The sequence below is a fragment of the Trachinotus anak genome, unplaced genomic scaffold (assembly GCF_046630095.1).
Source record: "Trachinotus anak isolate AG129_WGS33_773 ecotype Australia unplaced genomic scaffold, CSIRO_AGI_Tana_v1 ptg000014l, whole genome shotgun sequence".
NCBI classification, from domain to species: domain Eukaryota; kingdom Metazoa; phylum Chordata; class Actinopteri; order Carangiformes; family Carangidae; genus Trachinotus; species Trachinotus anak.
In genome coordinates this window covers 11,050,896-11,072,432 of record NW_027273865.1, presented here as the reverse complement: position 1 = coordinate 11,072,432, position 21,537 = coordinate 11,050,896, and the positions used below count along the sequence as shown (strand labels likewise).

Here is a 21,537-nt window from a genome sequence, read left to right as displayed (position 1 = left end):
TGACAGACTCCAGCATCAATAAATAATGAGGATGGAGAGCGGTCGTGACTAGCACTGCACGCATCCAGGAACTCACACTCCTCAGCCTTACAGAACGGGCTCATAGCTTCAGCGTGGCAACGCGATTATCAAAAACACTCACACAAGAAGCAGGAGTTCATTTCTGATGTATTGTTTCAGAATCTGACTAGAAAAGCAAGAAAGAGAAACAAGGTCGCGTCATAATCCATGGCATTTATTACTATACACATTTCAATAGAGTGTATCAAATAAAGTGCTCCATACAATATGTCTGTGACTCTCTTTGAAATACGGTATGAAGGGAAACTTATTTCAGGTGTCCAACAGCATACAGTGCTTTATCCAAGGACAAGTGGATTGCATTTGACTAAAGCCACCCACATTAACAGACACTTAAATTCCATACAACGTGTTCAAGGTCATCTGGCACACTGTGTCTCTCTAACAATCACAAAAGCCGTGTCTGAATTACAGAGAGGCCCACACATTTCCCCCTATGCAGGAAGAATTCCTTTCTTAGCACAGCAGAGAGCAGCGCCTTCATGGCAATTTGACTCACATGAACATGTGTGAGCTCGAAACACAAAAGCCATTCTCTCTGCTGCATGTATTTTGAGCTCAGAATACATGCCAAAAATGTGAATAAGGGCAATGAATTTGGTTTGATCTGCTGTGCTGTAAAATGAGGGATTATTTATGGATAGTAATCCATTTGAGGAGGGGCTGAGGGATCCTCTGGCTTTAGCTCCGCTTGCTGATAGACTGTCTGGACAAATACCCACTCTCCTCCTCTGGTCTGACCTCCCTCCAGCCGTTAACACAGGCAGTGGCACTGGCAGGCTCGAGACGAGTCAAAGGCGGTGCTGGTCACGATGTGTTATTCCCCTTGACAGCCACAGGGGGCGCACTGGGTCTGCCCACACTGCTTGGTAGGAGGAGCTGGCTCTGAGCCTGGCTTCTGCAGGCAGGCAGTGGGATAGCATTAACACTTGGAACAGTGACAGTACCTACCTCAGACAGATTAGTGGTAATATGGAGCAATATGGCTGTTGTTGGATGTATTCACAAAGCAGCAATTAACTGAATCTCTAACTGTCTTTTTCTATTTTTGAAGTTAATCAGACATTTTATGATGCACATCAAGGTCAAGGTCACAACCACGCCTTTCAGAGAGATGTCCTGATACATGTCCTACTGTCATTGTGCCACTGGGTGTCAGTGTGGTGATGCACTGATAAAAGCCGTCGACCACATGCTGAACACTCTTTTACCAGCTTCTCCTCCCCCTCCCCTCCCCTCCCTCTGTCATTCATTCTTTTATCTCCCACCCCTGCTCACCTGGGCTTGTCTGCGCGTGGGCCGCACAGGTTGGTTGTCAGGGTGGTTGGGCGCCCATGGCCCCAGGCTCTGATTGGAGTAGAAGTCCATGGGGTAGACTTCCTTCCAGCCTACTTCCTGTAAAGCCACGGCTGCCTGTGAGATAGACAGATGACGGATCATGTAAAAACAAAAAAAGAACAAGAAAACTGACAAGCTAAAAATGCAACACGAGCACCCTGTGAGGTGCTGCGGTTCACAATTCTGCTGTTTTTTTCCTCCCTTGTTATTTAGTGGATTTGCAGTTTTTTGGGCAAACCAGCTGCAAGAAATTGTAGAGTGATGAGAAGACACAACAGACTGACTGTACAGACAAGACAGGTGTCATAATATTAAGCTCGGATAACTGGCAGAGCTGTCATGTTGTCCCTATGCAGCTGCACTGCACGACACAACAGCTGCTGGAGGAGAGCAACAGTACTGGCATGACAGTGCTGTGACATAAGTGCAGGCTGCTCCATATGGAAGAGAAGTGCCTGTGAATACCGATTGTGAATGAAAGAAAAGGAGAGCAGCTGAATGACTGAGCAGATGAATAAGCAAGCATGTTGAACGAAAGTGATTGTTCATTTATTCATTCATCCAACTATTCGTCTATCCTTCAAACTATTTAGATGCCAAGGAAACATGATGAGAAAACAAGTCATATCATTGTAATATCATAAAAAAAAAAAAATCACTCTTTTGACCCATTGGAGAATTTAGTTGAAAGGAAACATAAAAAAAAAAAAAATGCAGCTTCAAAGTGATGAAATCTCTCCTCTAGCGGGACATAATTCATCACTGACACACAGCTTGTGTGCAGCTACCGTAGTTTATTTTGTTAGCATGGTGTGTACCAACGTTGACAAGGTAGTGTTCTCTTACACGGTGGCTGCATCTTTAAACAGACACAGGAGCAACACTCCCTTTAAACATGGTCTTAAACCTTCATTTCAACAAGCAGCATTAAAGCATAAACGCGACAGCTGTAAAGATAGAGCTGTGAATTTACTTGCTGCATAGAAGAACTGGAAATTAAGCGAGCGGAGTTTATGTTTTTGGATCTTTTTGCTAAGCTTTCCAATAATAACAGGGGTACTGTGCTGCACACTATGTATACATTCATATAAAAGTTCAAATGTAGCAAATATCTGACTTCTGTGTACGGGTCTTTCAGGTTTAACAAAAATACTGACATAACTTGCTTGCTTCATATCCAGCAATTAATAACATGAAATATGGGTCAACCAAATCTCACAGTATTTCCTGCTAAACACACACACACACACACACTATGTACTGGAATAAATCTTTCATTGTCTAATTTTTTGCCTTCGCTCTCCCCAGACATCCTTCTCCTGGAGCCCTCTTCATTTTCTCCTCTCCCCTGCCCTTATTCCACCCGTCTCTCATTTCTCCAGCTTTTACCCACTGCTCTCCTCCTCTCCCCTCTCACACCAACTGCCTCTCTCTGTGGAAGCTAGCTTCTCTTGCTAATCCCTGCTCTGACAGGAGAGCCAAGTGTGTCTTATTGACTATAAATATAACATGAGACGCACTGAAAATAAATGCTGCTGCCCCCCCCTACCCCCTCCCCCTCTCTCCCCTCCACCCCTCTCCTTGCTTACTCCATCCTCCCAGCTCGCTCCTCTTCATCTTCATTCTAAATGCCACAGTGGAAAAAAGCACAGTGCACTGAGACCTATAACACTCATAGGTATGAGATGGCGGTGAATTAGAACTTATCACAACCGCGCACAAGCACGCACGTATAAAGACACAAGTGCATCTGCGAATTATTTAAATGTACAGACATTGTTCCCAAATAGCTGCCAGGGAGAGCAACGTGAGCTGTAACACAAACGGCTTAAGAAAACAGATTGCTGCTTTCCTCATTACAGCACGGCGAATTTCAGACTACAAATGCACCGGTATAGACCTCGGTCAAAAACAATACAGAACAATCATCACTTTCTCTTCTGAGGTGAATGCTGTCATTATTCTTAACGGCCTCATTCTGAAACATAAGTGCAGCACAAGCAGTAGAGAAAAACAGCAACCATTTCAAATCAAAATCCAATATTCAAGACAGCAATTCCCCTCGCATCCATTTCACCAGGATCCAAATCAGCAGCATATCTTTGAGGAAAATCACTGAGAGAATTAATAGTTGACATTAAATGCTAACCAGCCAAGTCACATAATTACCTATACACATAACTGCCAAACCCATAACAAAGCAAGCCTTTTTATTTTTTTATTTTTTATTTTTTTTTCGCAGGCTTGCTACACCAGCTGCAGCGGCACACAAACAAACACTTGCTTTGAAATGGATCTTTATGTGTTGCTGTCCGATCTATCTCTCTCCCTTTAGAAAAACAAGACAGCTGCGGGAGGGGAGGGACTGTGTGTGCTGTTAGCCAGTAGGGGGGGCTAGTCTGCTGCTGATGCTGTTGTATATGTGTGTGTGTGCTTTATGGCTGAAGGAGGGGAGATGGAGGAGGTGTGCTTCTTCATCTCCAGCACAAGCAGGCCTTGATGAGCCCTACACAAATTCACCACCCCTTCAAACACTTTCACATACTGTAACATTGTAGTAGCTCCCCTATCCTCTGCACTTTGATGACGGCTTCAGCGGAACATCTGCCCAAGGGTCTGTGTACTGGCAGAAAGGTCTCTCTGAGTGTGTGTGTGAGTGTGTATGTATGTGTGTGTGTGTGTGTGTGTGTGTTTGTGTGTGTGTGCAATGCATGAGGCTCCTCTGATAAGTGAGTGACAGCTGTGATCCTGCTGAAAGACTATAAGGTGCATGTTTACCTCATATGGAGATAGCAGGGGTTTGGAGAAGGCTGTGCCCCAATCGATAGAAAGGCGTGGACAAGCAATCTGGACCCACCTGTAGGAAAGACATGGTACAAATGTACATCCATGGCTGAGTGTGTGAAACAGAAGCAGTCAAAGAGGGCGAGAGACAAAAATCCTATTAGACAGGCAGGGCACATCTGCGACTCCATGCTGCATGTGGATATGTGATGCAATGGGTTGTGCGGGGAGCCTCCCTCCACCTGATCTCCAGCATCTGTTGGAGAGATCTGTCCTGATTTGCAACAGCTCTAAAGACAGCCACACTACACTGTCTGAATGCATAGCTACCCAGTGAGGGAGGGAGTCTGAAAAGAGCGAGGGAGGAAGGTTTTTTGGTGGTGGAAGGGGGGAGGGGGGAGGGGGGGCAGACTTGGTTGAAGGAGGAATAAACAGAAAAAACAGGGGAAGAAGTGAGTAGAGGTGAAATGCAGCGAAAGAAAAGAGGGAGAGGATAGGTGAGTGTGAATAAAAAATCCGCACCAGCCCGGTCTCCACGGAGGTAGCCTACATAGCTGGCAGACAGGGTGCTGGAGGTGGGGTGGGGGGTGGGGTTTTGGGGGGTGGGGGTAATAGGAGGCCGTGTATGAAAAAGATGGGGAGGGGGTGAGAAAAAAAGAGAGGACACAGTTATACAGCGAGAGAGAGAGAGAGAGAGAGAGAGAGAGAGAGAGAGAGAGAGAGAGAGAGAGAGAGAGAGAGAGAGAGAGAGAGAGAGCAATGAAGATGAAAACAGAGGGAGTGGTGGTGATGGTGGTGTTGGTGGGGTAAAGAGGCCCAAGCAAGAAGAGAGGAGACAGAATAGAGGTTGGCATGGAGAGAAGAGTTTACTCTGGGAAATGCATGAGAGTGGGATGAGGAGGGCGTGGATGTAAACAGCTGGAGGGAAAAACGAACAATGGGAAAATGGAGACGAGAGACGCGGCCGGGGCTACGGGGGTTAGCTCTCACAGATCAATGCTATCCACAGCTCCATCTCCACTGAGGGAGCAGACCCTCCCTTGTCCCTAATCCTAATGATGGAGCTCCATCAGGAATATTGACAAATATGAACTGAGCTGCAGTGCATATAAAAGCCCTGGAGATAACTCTAGATGTAGGTAAATGTCAATAAGAATATGCCTGTTTGAGATTAAAGCGAAGGAGTGCAGGCGAGTACAGAGGCATAGATGGAAAACACATAAAAGACAAAAAAACCCAAAAACTTTTTCTGTAATCGCTTGAGTACTTTCATGTCTACTCTACTGCGTCAAATTCCCCCATCTGTCTATTCTTCATTTGCCAACTTTCACACAGTTTCTCAGCTGCAGAATTGATTGCACTGTTGACTTTCGCTCTACTCCGCTCTCTGTCACAGAAATATTCCACTCCCTCTGGGCAAACGCATGGCATTTTCTCATTTTCAAATAACACTTAAACCCCCCCCCACCACCACCGCCTGCCCCCGAAAGAATGAATTCTTATTCATCCTACTAATATGAGAGCCAGCTGAGTCAGAGATATTTGTACAAAGAACCAACCTCCTCAGACCTAAGTTCACTGAGTTTAGATGGAGAAATATGACCTTACAGTCCATCAGCTTCTATTCATAACCACAGTCCATTCTGTAGCCAAACACTGTACATGTATGAAAAACCGCCTTAGCTGATACACACGGGATGAAGGAACTAATTACAGGAGGAGAAGTCTGACAGCTTACATGCATGTGAGTAGATGTGTATATGCGCCTCTGCTGTACTGCTGCACATCTGTAGCACGAAGTGAAAAGAACGCTGGGAGGGGGCAAAGGCGGGAGGGCGATTAATAAGGACACCAAGACTCTTTCGGTGAAATCCTCGGGGCTAGCACTGAGAGGGCGGTCTGAGAGGAAAGTGAGACAGAGAGCATAAAAGGGAAGGCAGAAAGGATCCCTCCTGAGGAGCAGATAGTTGATTGGCACATAGAGCCAAAGGGGACTTTTCTAATATTAGCACAGGGACTGACTGAATGGTGCAGTTCAGTAAAATACATGGTGCCATGCCAGGTATTGCCCCCAGAATGCAGCCAAAATTGTATTTCCAGCCCTTATCTGGCCTTCAATCTAGCCAGCACAGTAGAGAACACACAGCAAGTGGTGCAGTGAAACAAGAGCTGGAGGAAAGAAGAAGGGGAGAGGTGTAGAGAGACAGGTAAAAGGTGGGGGTTGGTCTCTGGCAGCTGAACCTTGTTTCACAACCTCACAGCATTTGCAGGCAAAGATTAACTGAAAAAAAAGGAATAAATGAACTGAGGTTTGATGGAAATCTTGTCTTTTCAGTCCCTACCTAAAGCACGTGTTTACTTACCAAGTTAATTCAACTGAACCCTGACCCTTCAACACATATAAAGATTTGAGAATCAGGATGCAGGGCTGGTGATGGCTATGCTATGACATACAAAGGTAAGATCACATGACATTTAGTGCTACTATGCAATCTGAGCTCCAGCCTAAGCTTTGCTACATTACCCTGCTGTGGCCCACTGCACCCTGACAATGTTAGGAGGACCTCTGCCTGCATGGCTGTGCTTCAACTACGCTGACACTCTTGAACCGCCAAAAGCATGAACAATTAACCTTTCAGCACTGCAGGAAAATGGAAAGTTTTCACCTTTAACTGCAAATTCAATTCAATTAAAACAAACAATTTAATTCCAATGGAGTCAAAAATTAAAATTCAGAGAAGAGATAAAAGGCTGCGATGCAGTGGGTGATATTTGCGGTCTAGTTGAGATAAGTGTGTGTGGTGTGCAGATATCTGTACAATAGTTTAAAACCTGCTTGGGGACAGCCTAATTACACACTTAAGAGCATATGCTAATGGTGCCTTTCTCTTTATATGAGTGAGTATGTGTGTGTCTAATGACAGAGAAAGCCTGGGGGTGGGCTCTGTACAGTGTGCTTTGTCCGCTAGCGCCGAGCACTAACGCGTCCTTTACCACCCAATTGTCTACTGCTCAATCTCTCTCTTCCCTTCTATTCTTCCTTCAACACAGCTTCAACCACCTGGTGGTTTGCAATGTCTTATTGTCACCTCATGTAGGATGCCTGGGTTCTTACAAACTCCTGTGAGCAGTGAAGGACAAAAATAACGCCAGTAGAGAAAAAAATAAAAAAGGCTGCTAAATGACGAAATGCCAAAATATTAGCAGAAGACATCCACTCAGTGGCGTCTAATCTCTGAATAAGCACCAGCGATAAATGATGTAAACAATTTTATCAGTATGTAACGTCTCCAGAATGAACCTTCATTTTCCACTTCCATCTCTAACCGAGACTCATTAAGGAACACTAAAACATTTTTTTTCCAAAACACATTACATTGACAAAAACACCATTATGATGAATAAATGTAATGTTCTCCAATAAAGCAGGAAATTGAATTTTAATACTTTTTTGGTATTGACCAGAGCATCAAGTATCAAAAACTGTCCGTGACTAAAAGCTGGCATCAAATGCCTGCTCCAATTCTTACTGCTCTTATTCTTTGAAGAATAGTACAAAGACCTGTCAAGAGCTGCCAGTTTATTAGGTACACTAAGATAAAGCTATATATAAAACAGCCCTGCAATAGACTCTACCTGTGTTCAGTTTTGTTTGTAGTTCTGTTTTAGAGAGGTGTTAATTGAAATCTATGGTAATTTTGGAGGCTGTAGTGAGTGGTGTTATTTAATTGTGTTATCAGAAAAATCTCTCATTATATAGGATTTATTACATGGAAGTTAGTGAGCTAGGGGGTACCTAATAAACTGGCAACTGAGTACACAAGCATGTAGTGTATTCCCATCTGATACATATTTATACAACAGCCTTAATTTTGTATTCAAACACTTTGGTTTTCTTGACAATAATACCATAGATGCTGCTGAAACAGACCTTGTTGAAAAGCTCGTTGTCTGTAATGAGGGTTTGTTTTGGTTCGGTGAATCGTGCCTGACTTACATAATTTTCAAGCTACACTCATACATCAGTCTGAGGAAGAGAGCCAAAAAAACAAAGAAAAAAAATGATCACTCACTTTCCAAACACAGCCCCCTCAACTACCTCTGCATCTCTCTCTCTCACTCTATCTATCTCTATCTCTCTCCAACTCACTCTCAGCGTCTCTCAGACCTTCTGTCCCTCTCTCACCCACTCCTCCCTCACACATCGCACCTCTCATTACTCCATAGTGAGAGGCCAATCTGAGGGAGTGTGAGGAGCACGTGAGTGACTGTGTGAGTGCCTGTGCCTGCGTGACTGCGATCGGAGCTGTTGCACATCAGTGTGTCACTAACCCCTTGTCCATCTTCACCTTTGTTCATGCAGTCAGAAATCAGAGGCACTGCACCTCGAAGCCTGAGCACTTGATATTTCATTGAAGAAACTTGAGGGAGTTTATTTTGTTGAATACACTGATGGGTGTTGCAGGGCTGGGAAACAGATTCAACTGGTAGAGCATATTTTAGTACCTGCCACTGTGATTATAAAGGAACTTCACCAATTATTTTACAGTACGTGAGGGAACGAGAGAAAGTGTTTATTATGTGTGATGAGTTCCTTGGTATCAGGTAAGGTATTTTTATACTCTGGTGAGATGATTAAACTGAATTTGGAGCCTAAAGGTAAAATAAATAAATAATAAGCCGTTGCGAGGCTAATTTTTTGGGGGTTTATATTATTCTCTGACCTTATTGTGAAAGTACAGAGTGAAAAGTAAGCACTTTCGTAGATTATTCATGTATAAAATTCTTCTTTCTATGCCCTGTGTGTCAAAGATGAGGAAACTGTATCAAGCATCCAAGTTCATTACGCTGGACTATTTGCTTTTGCTAAGAAAGCAAAACTATGGATCTGACCGAGGCTTGAATGCCAATTTTGTTTATGAAGCTGTACACTCTAGACTACTGTTTGCCAGCTCCTTGTTATAGTGTGCCATGCAAATTATGCTGACTCTCAATTATGTGTGCAATGATGCTTACAGAATACATTTCAAATGTTGTTGATTACAACTTTCAGGCGACTACTTGCTGTTGATCGTAATAGCTCTGCTGGGGTCCATGTTGTGAGAGAAAAAAAACTACCCATTCTTTTCAACAAAGACACACAACAGTGATTAAGAATGAATAAAACAGTGAGCAAGTGTTTTAGTGATGTGTGGTGTGTGGAAGTAAAAGTAAAATGATAAACTTTTCACTGCATAAGGAAGATTCTTAGCCCCACAGTGTCTCATGTACTGTGCATCAGGGGATGTCATTGGGGCTAATAGACCATGTCTTTGCAAGCAACTGGATCAGCTTTAAACGAGCCACAGCCACAACCTAAACAAGCTGCATTACTTGCTTTCTGCATTCATGTTCTTCATGTTTGTAGTTTTACAAAATTTGGGTTGCCTTCTGCAAGGTTAAGAGTATACAGGCCATAGTTTTTACTTCTGTCATGGCCAAGTAGTACATACAATGAATAGCAATTAGCAATAGCTAATGTGTTTGCGTTAGTGTATGTGTGTTTATCTTAATACTCACGCATCCACATCTGGCATAAGATCCAGCTTGCTGGGGAAAATCTCAGACAGGAGTACTCGAGTGAAGGACTTGCCAAGTGACTGGATCCTTGACTCCAGGTGCTAGGGAGAGAAAGAAGTACAGTCCTCCAATTACCACCTCAGCCTCAGCCAACCAGCCAAGTTGCAGGAAATGTGGTCACAACCTCCCCTTTCCAGGTTACAACATTGAATAATGGCATAAGTGTTTTTGTAGTTTTAGATGATGATGTCACAGTGAAGTTGACCTTTGATCATATGAATATAAAATGTAATCACTTGATCATTTTCTCCCATTAGATTTTGTGTTAAATTGTGTCATAATTAGCATATGAATTCCTAAGTTATGGCAAAAAAGTAGGGTAGGGTCACAGTAAACATTTTTTGTGAGGTCACAGTGACCTCGATCTTTGACCTTTGCCCACCAAAATCTAATCAGTTCATCCTTAAGTCCAAGTGATTGTTTGTGCCAAATTTGAAGAAATTCCCTCAACTGATATATCACATTCACTAAAACGGGACGGACGGACGTACGGACGGACAGACAACTTGACAACATTCTCTCTCCGGCTCTGGCTGTTGCCAACGTGGAGGCATAAAAAGGACCAACTGAAATGGTTTGCAATCTAAGCATCAGTCACAATTCTCTCTTCATTGTGAAACTCCACTGTATCAAATGATAAGTTGCCTATCCCATGACTTCCACCCACAGACACAATCTTTTAAGCATTCTAATCTACGGTCATCCCAAAGTTTTTCCTCTATTGTCAATCTTAGCAGAAAGACTACTTTATCCAGCTGTCAGTTTCTGAAGCCTCATGTATCCATCCATCCACTTTCTGCTACTTATCCAAGTCTAGTAAGTTAAGGGAAGTAGCATACAAATCCACCTCCTCAGCCATTTGCTCTAGGTCATCCAAACTGGGATGTGTAATCCCTCCAACACATTCTGGGGTTTCCTCTGGGTCTCTGTCCATTTGGCTCTGGCCAAAAGCTTCTACAGTGAAGCTTCTGGATTAGATACCCAAAAGAGCAGCAATTGTACTCCAACCTCTGGATCATCAGTCTGCTACACCTGTCACTATGGGCTCAAACACACAGAAGAAAACTCAGTTTGGTTGCTCATAACCACAATCCCATTCTTTCAGTCTTTGCCCAGAGCTTAAAACGGGAGAGGACAGGAATTCAGATGAAGCACTTTTGCTTCAGACTCCCTCTGCATGAACATCCAGCACAATGGCTGCATTATTGCCGTCTCTGGAACCAATCCACCTCTCAAACTTGTTACACTCACTAATAAATGAGACCAAATGATACTAGAATTTGTTTTATTTGGAAGCAATCACTTCACAATCTAAAGGATGGGATGCATTTTTTTTTCCTTCTACTAAAATACCATCAGACTTGAAAGGTCTGACTCTCACAATCACTTCAAACTCAGCTGTAAACTACTACAATTAATGTTGAAGGTCACAGTCTGATGAAGCCCACAGAACTACATCATCAGCAAAGATTCAGTCCTGAGGTCACCATTATTGGTGTCTCTCTACTCCTTGGGTGTGCTTGGAAATTCTCTCCATAAAGATAATAGAATTGGTAAGAAAGCAAAGCCCACCCCAGCTCCAACTGAGAATACACTTTGGTTGTTTCTGAGAATACAGACACAGCTCTCACTTTATTCTTGAAGTGCCCCACACGACATCATAAAGGGTACAATCACAAACCTTTAGGTCAATAAAAAAACTCCCATGACTCTTTTGAGTACACTTTCTTCTTTCTGAAACTGAGTTTTTACAACTAGCTGAACAGTAATACCAGTGTACCAGGCTGGACAGCCAGAGCCTTGCCCTCTATAATACAGTTGCAAGATTTAACCAACTTTTTCTACAGGGAAAAACAGTGGAGCTCAGCAGGTCCCCACACCAGTGTGGCATCTTTCACTTGAAGCAACACTGAAAAAAGAGAGTCTACCCAGGAGTGTCAGAGTTGGGACTGTGTGTAGAGGTGAGTCCAACTATATTTGATTGGTACCTCAAAGATGGCACTGCACATCCCATGAGCCAGTTTTTCAGGGATTAGCCCTCAGCTTTGCTTGACCTTTTGCAATACACCAGACCTCTACACCACCCTGGAAGGTCGTGGGACCCACATGGAGCTGCCCCCACTTTACGTCCTCAGACTGAGCTGGATTAGGCCCCTTTGGTACAAGCCCAGACACCAGGCCTTGTATAATTTATCAATAGATGAAACTGTTAAGCCAGTTCGAGGAACTCTGCTCCTCTCCTTTTGAAGTATTGGTGAAGTGTTATTCAGGGATATAGAAGGCAGCCAAGAAATCTCACAAATGTTCCTTTGGTGAGATAAGGTAGGAGTATTTGCTGATATCCCCTGTCCTTGGGAGTATCATGAGACATTTCTACAACTGTGCTCTTATCAAAGATAGTACTGTTCCCTAACTTGAAAGGTTATCTGACACTTCACTTAACCTTGACAGATCACTATGGGAGATCTGGTGGGTCTTTTTATTCAAAACCCACTTTTTTAATCCATCAACTCCTGCCATTCTAAAGTAAAACTTTTCTCTCTCTAGTGGACATTTTTATATCAACGCTGACTTCATCTTTTGAGTCTGGACATGTATGAAGAGAAGAAGTGCACCTGTATACACATCAGAATGTATAATAAGTGATAAAACCTAGGTGTGGTGTGGTTTTAAAGCTTTGACATCTAGTGTTCAAGTGGAGGTCCATGCATTCTACCATTATCTAATGTATATTCATCTCAGACATGATGACATGATACACATCAGCACAGGAAAACAAAATGCAGGTGTTTCAAACAAAGAAGAAAGAATGAAGTGAGCAATATAGAACAGGGGTTGGAGGGGAAAGCGGCAGGAGGAGCAGCTGTGAATTTGGAGTGACCAGAGAGGGCTTCTCGGTCAATCGATTGATACTCTCAGACATACTTGCAAAGACCTAAGAGTTTTTCAGTTATGAGTCTGCACCTAATGGACCAGTATGTGAGTGTGTGCACATACATAGTATTTATGAATTCCCAAACTATGGGTTCTTTCTGAGTGAGTGTTTTCAACTCATACTGAATGTTGATACAGTTGGTTAAAGTGCCTTGACCAGAGCCGTGGTTATTGTTATCTAATTTAAAATCGCATATGTTTTTTAAAGGGAGCAAGATTCACAGGAATATTACACTTAACCTTCTGAATTTTGATTGGCAGTTTGCTGACTAACAACATGAGCAGCAATTTTGAATGATATTATAATTATAATAATAATTATTATTATAATTCAATTTTTTTAATTTTAATGAAAACCTCATCATTGAAGAAAAGCATGACTTTTTGTGCAGCATTTTTCAAGCTGTTAAATATTTATCTATGGCTGATTATTTCTCATTTATGTTGCCACACTGAGGAATTGCTTATATTTATATCCCTAGCAGTAAGACTCTGATACAGCCAACCTTGTGGACAACAGTGGGATCAAGGTTAGAACTTTCTATGGCTGTTTGGCTGCATCATCCTAAATCTAAAATAACAAGCTCCCAGTGTGAAGACTGCTTGTCCTATTAGTACTCCATGTCACCACATCACTTGTCAGAGAAACCCACACTGAAAAATATTACAAACCATTGCGTAAGTGGCCTCAGGACATCTAGACATGTTGAAAGGAGGGTGCAGACTCTCACCTCCAGGACTTTGGGGCTGCCCTGTCGGCCCAACGTGCCCAAGATCAGGCCCCATCTCTGGGCTGAACGAGCCTTGTCAATAGCCTGGAGCCTTAAGGCTCGCATGGTGTCATGGTCATAGTACTCCCTGGAGAAAACCTTACTATAGGGGTCATATCTACAAACAGAAAAAGGCAAAGACACACAGACGTGAATGGAATATGCGACTAGACCTAAAGAGACAAACCTCATTATACACATTACACTTCATTGTTCAGGTATCTATCTTGAGGACAGAAATGCAAGAAAAGGTGAAAAAAATCCAATCATGAAAAGCCTTCGAGTATGACAGGAGTCAGTGTATCCTTGGGAAAATGGAGGTATTTCTGAGCATCTAATCTCCTTTTCTCCGGTACAAGGGGTTCACTTGAGATTAGATCTTGTTTATGAGAGAGACCTGTGATCTGTGCGACAGTGCATATGTCTATAACAACACAATTTCACTTTGCATGCAAACAAGACCTCATCAAAACAGAACTTCATACTCACAAAATGTTATCATGGCACTGCAATTGGAAGGCAAGTGATCATGACCACCAGCAGCACACAAAACATTCTTGTGAATATCTTAATAGGTATTCACATATTTTTTATTTGTAAATTTTTTCTCCTGACTTTAGCTTTTGCAATCAAATGACTTTATTCCATTGACATGTTTTAGTTGTGTGAATAAAATTACAATTGTGATGTTAAAATTTTGTTGATGCTGTCAGTATTTAAATTACACAAAACATGAAAATATTTAAAGATGTGTGGTGGGTGGGACTTTGTTTCACAATACCTGTAGGCAGGGATATCTGGGTTTGCTATCATGATTGACTCGAGGTGAAATCTTCCATCTCCCAGATAGCTAGAAAAAAAAAACATCAATCAATTCAGTGTTAGAAGTAAAGAAAAGAAATTAAGAAACATAATTTGTACCAAGGAAACCTACTGCAGACAATCAATGTTCAATGTGCAATCATATTTAATACTGGCCTATTATTTTCCTATTCTCTCCATCAGCTCTCTCTCTTTTTAAAATCTATTCCTCTATGCACCCTTTTAACAACAGACCAAAGTGTTACCACACGGAAGGCCCGAGGCTGGGGTAGAGGGCCTGCCCATCTCTGCTGTCCAGGAACATGGCCCCAACGTTTGGAGCATGGTGTTTACAGAGAATGCAAGCCCTTCCAATTAACCCTGGTGCTGGGGATTCACCAGAGCCCGAGCAGAGGCATGGTTCACAAAACCATAAGTACACAGAGGCATGTAGGTGCCTGAAAACACAAGCTCAAGAAGAACACTTACATAAACCCCTATCTCGGGGTCAGGCTGAGAAGAATCCTGCTGTTAGTGTGAGGGGGCTCAGGTCAGTACCCCTACTCATTTCTGTACAGACTCAGTAGGCCTACTGAGACAGGACATGCAATTAAACCCACTAATTGGTCAGTGTTTAGAGCAGCTTAGAATAGGCTGTGGGTGGTTTTCCATGCACACTACCTGGAGACATATCTGGCCAAGACTTTATCTGTAAATATGTGTGTGTGCCTGTGTGAAAGCAGTGCTTTCAAAGCACACATCTGTCTCACTGTTCTTATGTGTGTCACAAAGAAGACTGAACAACAATACAAAACGAACCTGAGAGGAGCCTCTGTTGCACTGCTTCTCTTTGCTTAGCAACATCCAAGGACCTCATATAATTACGTTCCCAACAAAAAGCCTGCTGCGCTTCTGCCACAGTCGTCCTCAGCTCTCTGTAGCTTTAAGAGGCTCGACTCTAGCTCTCTCTACAATCACAGTCCTTCCATCCATATTCTATTGTTCTTTCTAAAAGTGCTGTAGCTACAAGGCTGTGCGTCTTTACGTTATGCAACACCCTATCTTCACGTTTACATCTTCATATTGTTCCATTAGGAGGAGAGAACTAGAGAGCAGGCAGCAGAGAGAAGTGGTTGACTGGTCATTTCTAATAATTTTTTTCAATGCACTTTTCAGATTTTAAAAATACTTTTCTTCATTATAAAAACAAGACAGACCAGGCCTTTTCTAAAGCCTCAAAGACTAATGGACCACTATTCATTCTCCATAATGTTCAAGTAGTTCAAAGCTTAGGCAAAATGCAATTACAACTAGTGCATGTAACATTTTTGGAGCGCTAGCTAATTCTTAATTAATGTAATATAAGCCCATGTTAAATATGAATTTACTGTACTGTTGAAGGTGATGAACAAAACCCTGCACAGGTTAAAAATAGATTGTTCTGTGCTGCTTTTGTTAGAGATTGTAGGTAATCAATTGTGTCAATATCTTAACAATTATTCATTAAGGTAAAGTGCACAATGCAATTGTACTGAATGTGTGTGTGTGTGTGAGGAGAGAGAGAGAGAGAGAGAGAGAGAGAGAGAGAGAGAGAGAGAGAGAGAGAGAGAGAGAGAGAGAGAGAGAGAGAGAGAGAGAGAGAGAGAGAGAGAGAGAGAGAGAGAGAGAGAGAGAGAGAGAGAGAGAGAGAGAGAGAAGCGTACCAACTCACAGGCAGGCTAATCGATTCTGTCTCTCATCACACCCCTCCACACCCGGACTAACACATCAAAGACAACGCACATTGGATTAGTAGGTGAAGCGTACCCTAACCCTTCCACTTCCTTCACATGTACAAAGACACACACACACTCCACTTTTGTCTCCCACAGGGACTGGCTTATGCACATAGCAAAGCTTGTTCTTGTGTAGCCGTTTTAATGTCATGCCCTGGGAGATTTTAATCACATGGACCATCACCAAATGTATGTGGATCAGATGTACCAGGCTGAAGCACCTTGACATAATTAGACCCGGAGAATTACTTCAACGCGCTGTGCGCTGTAAAGCACATGATTCTCTCGGCTGTCAAGCTGCATGTATAGACGCAAAGTGGCTGCGCAGGTGTTGTTTGTTGCACGGACCTGTTACTTTGACAAAGCACTCTCTTCCCTGCAGCACAGTGAGATAAGCATCACTCTGACAGGTCTCACATGCGCAGCGTTTATGTTGATGTCAAAACACTGAGGAGCTAGACCGTGAGGACACGTGCAGCTACCCACTACACTAAACATCTATCTTTTTCCATTTATAGGATATGAAGGGGAGCATAAGAACTTAAAACAGGCAATCACACAAACTGAAACGAATTCAGAGACAAAACGGTGACATGTCGCAGTTTATCACCTCTCACCATGCACGTGCCACAGTCAGTGGGATACTTTGTGAAAACAATTCTTCAAAAAGTGGAGAACTGCTGAGCTTGTGGATGTGTTGTGGTTAGTTTGAAACGGCCAAAACTGGCCGTGTCTGACTGGCTTTATACAATTCACTGCTTTGCACAGTGTGAAGGTATTTTTAGCCTTGCCATCCTGGATCAGCATCTGGCTGTTTCCAGCTGGATATAAAAAAAAGAAGCCTGATTGGAAACACACAGGTATGGCTGGTTGTCACAGCTAGCTTCATGTATGTGTGCCTGGTGTGACTGGTGTGATGTCATAATGATCCTTCCTCATGTCACATGGGTGGGCATGGCAATGGCAGGTGTAATTATTGTAGCTAACAGGGAGGGGGTGAGTCAAGGCTGGATGTCTTTGCATATCTGGATATCTCTTCTAACTAACAGAAAGAAAGGACAGGGCCTGGGTTGAAACTGTGAGGTGGAGGACAGGAGGAGGAGGGAGACTTCTTACATTATGGCGTTGACATTGCGGTCCAAGCGAGGGGAGGTACAGCCCAAAATTTCTCCTGGTGACAGAGGGCGACACTGTGGGACCAGCACATCATACTCTGGCTTGAGGGCTGCACTCACAGCCTGCAGTGTGGAAGAAGGAAAGATGGTTAGAGATTTGTCCAGCTCAAAACAGAAATGATATATCAAGCAGCAAAAAAGGTAAAGGTGGCTGATCCAAGTCTTTTTTGTGTTCTTCATAACACCGTTTCCCTGTGTTTGTACACATATTTTGTTAATTTTCTAAATTTTTATTATTCTTATATTTCTTTTTTTTTTTTGGTGTAATAAAATAACAATGGAAAACAGAAGACACGGAAAATGGATGCAAATGAGACAGAAGACACCGAATGCAGAATGTATGCATGCAATGTGTGCAGAAGGACAAAACAGGACATAGCAGCCACAAGATAAAGGCTCAAGAGAGGGCAATGATGCAAAGACTGAGAAAGAGGAGAAAAGATTACACTCATGCATGTCACTAATCCTCCCAGAGATTTGATTCCCAATGCAGCCACCAGTATATCATACTAAAAATAAATAATGAAAAGCTGTAAATAAGGGGAATATCAACCCAACATGAACAATAGAAATAAATATTTTCTGCACTCAAAAAAAAGACTTCTTCCAACACCTACATTCATTTAAGCAAAGTGAGAAGATGAGAAACCAAACAATTACAGCAAAAAAGAAAAAAACAACAAGTTGTGGCACTTGGAGGCGGAAAGACAAATTGAAGGATTTAAGGCTAATTTAAGGCAGTCCACAGGGAATACGGATGAACTCCCAGCTTCTCCCGCCCATACTGTGTGACCTCAACAAGCCTACACACAAAAAGATAAGAGTGAGGTAGACACAATGCACAACTACAAACACAGATACATATGCACACATGGATGCACTCAAACACCCCAACATAAAACATGACCCGCATGGGCAGAGTGTGGTTTAAAAATAACGGTGGTTACATTAGTGAAGGCCCAGAGTGGTGTCAGTTCAGCACAGCAACTGAAAGCTGCAGAAGGCATTATGGAACAGAGGCTGAGAAAAAAAAAAAAAAAAAAACGGTGTGCAAGTTTAATGCTATAGCTGCTGCCATTGCTTATGTAAAGAGCAGAGCTGAGCACGATGCTGAACCGAGAGGCCTTCCGAGTTCATTCCACCTTTCAAATCCAAAATAACTGCCGGCGGATTTTTAAAACCCACTCTTGAACTGAGCTTAAGTGTGGAGCGTGAGCTTGTTCATAAAAGCCAGGAACCAGAAAAAGTATACTGTACAAATACACAGTATTTATGTACTGTACATCCAAAAATACTTGGGAAAATACATACAAGTGATTATTCATTTCATCTCAACTCTCTGCACAAAAATGGACCCACACACACACACACAAAATCAGACAGATCCAGTGCTCAGTCACCTGCAGCGCAGCTACAAACTGAATAGTGCTGACGAGTGCAAGAGATTGTCCGGGGGGGAAGTTGAACTTGACTGTATCCAGGAAGTGTGCATTGTCCATCTGGATATCCACAAACACATACAGCATCTTAATACCTGCTGTGGAGTCGATGGGGACTGCAGGGAGACAAAGACAAAGAGAGACATATGAATAATTCACTCCGTTGTGTCAGGTAAGCCTGAGGTGTATACAGTATTGATGGCGCCTCAAACACTCAGCGATACAGCTACACGGGAACACAGTACATACGTATATAGCTTGCGGTAGGCATCTGTGTTCTATAACTGAAACTCATTCAGTGTGAGTCTCCAGCACATGCAGCAACTGATGCAAAGACCTCAATTATTTAGGGAAGGAAAGGGACACATGTGATTACTATTAATGCCATTAATTTCACAGGCCATTTACTACGCACACGGGCCTGGGAGAGGAGGCTAGAGACGTGCTGAGATAGATGCTGAAAAAGTAGGCGAGAGTCCAAGGAAAGAGGGGAGAAGGTCGAGGATAAGAAGGAAGAATTATCGTTTGCATTGATCAGTGTAATTATTCTTCCTGTGGTGTTATATTTAATTTGCAGATCAGGAGCAAGGGGACTTTTTTTTGTTATGATTAAGCAAATGGACCATTATGGTGTAAATGTCTTACAAGCAAATGCAGCTCACTCGATGGCCTTGATTAAAGCAGCAGCAGAGAGAAAGAGAGAGAGATAGGGGAGCAAAGCATGACAAGGCTGTGAAAACAGTGGGGTGAATAGTGAAGGGTGGACTGGGAGAGACTGAGGAGCTGTGAGACGCATATCTTTACAAAGGGCTGATGGCAGATGGGATGGAAATGGGAGAGAGGAATGGGAGGAATAGGAATAGGAAATTTCCTATGAAAGTTGGCTTGAAAACACTGAAATTCAATTTGGGGTTGGGGGGTAGGCGATTTAATAATGAACTATATAAATTCCAAAGGAAAGGGGATGGAAAAGAGGAGTGGAAAAGGTAATAGGATACTGTGTGTGTGTGTGTGTGAGCGTTGGGGGTGGGTTGTCAATTAACTGGCAACAGAAGTGATGAATGGGCTAACATCTCAGCTGCGAGTGAAGGGATGGGCATGGACAGGGAATTTTAAAAAGTGAGCTTTCGCTGCGAGCCACATGTTGAGCGAGAAACCAAGGAGTTAAACATATCATAAGGCTAAAAAGGGTTGGAGGAGGTGAGTTAAAATCCAGACTGAGGCTAACAGCTGTCTGTTGCTTGTTTATAGGCGCTCCTGAAACGCAAAGGGCAGGGGAAAGTGACATCGATCTGTGTTCACATTAGCATGGTAGCCTGAGAGCACTTAGACGCCGCAATTAGAGACACAGTCAATGAGATGGACAGGACTCACTTGCACCATCAGTGGCTTTTATTCATCTGTGTTATAGCAATAAGGTCACTCAGCACAGCTGTTTGTTAGTGCCCGTGTAAACACATATACACGGGCACAATTGTGGCAAGTGGGACCGAGAAAAGGTTGGACATAATGGTGTTCTGGCTTGTTTACAAATCAATACGGTTCCACTCTGTGTTGTGCTTGTGGAAATCACTTCCACGTGCGCTTCCCAGATATGTATATGACATATGAGCAGCGGGGTGATCAACAGCAGCAGTACTGATAATGTGATGCCGTGTGATGTGGAAGTTAAGAAGTCATTGCTCTTACTTTTAACCAAAGACATCTTTCCTGTTTATCCCACCTTCCTGTTGTTTGAAATGAAATAAGTGATCAGATAAATGGTGTTTAGAGCCTTGTAGAGATACCACATTAGACAGCCTGTTTTTTTTTTCTCATTACCTCCTTAACCTTGTTCAGTGTCTTAGCCGTTAATATTAATGAAGGAGCTTTGTTCTTTTTGTAGCTGTTCTTTTAAACACGTGGGTCAATTCAGAGAGGAGTCACTAAAAAAATAGTGTAAACAGTAATCTGAGCAGTAAATAAGAAATTGTGTGTATAGTGCAATTACTGATGTGCTAAATTTCTAGTACTGAATGTCTGTAAAATGTTAACTGTCAATTGGCCTTTTATTTAAACCCAAGCAGATCAATGTAAATAACACAAGCTCAAACTAAAATTGTGCCTTGGGTAAGTTTTGTTTTATAAAGCTCTTCTAAAATGAGTCATGCCACCAAAATAGTAAGGATCTGCTTGTGATGTGGAAGAAGGTCAAGTAATACTGAAAGCAATGGCAACTGGCTTGGCATTATCTAAACAAGGCTGCTATGTCTTGCCAGTTTTTTTTCTCCCTTTGCTTTTTCCAGTTTGGTAAATAAACACTATGAATTAAGAGGAAAATAAAAACATAAAAATATTAAAAGTGATAATATAATAATAATAAAAAGTGTTCCTCTCTTCCTCTCTCTCTTGCCCACTAACTCCCCACCTTTTTTCACTTTTTCTTTTGGACTTTTTTTGTTCAGACTATTCAGATATTCGGTTACAAAAATGTCAGTGTGGTTAAATAGATTCCCATCCATCATATCAGTTAACATCAGTATAACTCTAAAACATAGAAAAACATGGTTTTATGATGTCGCTCATATTGTCCTGCACTAGATGGTGGTGACAAAAGATGAGACGACACCAATATTCAAAAACAGATACCACAGAGGAAATGAAAGGGGAAAAAGTGCAGGAGAGGTGGTTCCTCCATGAGTCAGTCAGAACACCGGTCTTTAATCTCCCACGGGTGTCTGACATCTTGGGAAACAGTGCAGATGACGTCCTCATGATTGAGTGATGAGTGATATACACAGTAGCACTTTTACATTCTGCAGATTCTTTGGGAATCTGTTGT

The 21,537-nt window shown here is 42.5% G+C and overlaps 1 protein-coding gene across 1 annotated transcript in view; it reads right to left on the bottom strand.

Annotated features, from left to right (window-relative positions):
* Window positions 1–150: 150 nt before the first annotated feature.
* dph1 (diphthamide biosynthesis 1) overlaps window positions 151–21,537 on the bottom strand; it is a 58,450-nt gene continuing 37,063 nt past the window's right edge. Inside the window, exons 5-12 of the mRNA XM_071496703.1 lie at window positions 18,678–18,832; window positions 17,219–17,340; window positions 14,308–14,376; window positions 13,488–13,644; window positions 9,763–9,863; window positions 4,198–4,276; window positions 1,360–1,494; window positions 151–979 (exon numbers count right to left, since the gene is read on the bottom strand). Of these exons, the coding sequence (XP_071352804.1) occupies window positions 899–979; window positions 1,360–1,494; window positions 4,198–4,276; window positions 9,763–9,863; window positions 13,488–13,644; window positions 14,308–14,376; window positions 17,219–17,340; window positions 18,678–18,832 (899 nt within the window). The 3' untranslated portion in view covers window positions 151–898. The remainder of the gene's footprint in view (window positions 980–1,359; window positions 1,495–4,197; window positions 4,277–9,762; window positions 9,864–13,487; window positions 13,645–14,307; window positions 14,377–17,218; window positions 17,341–18,677; window positions 18,833–21,537) is intronic.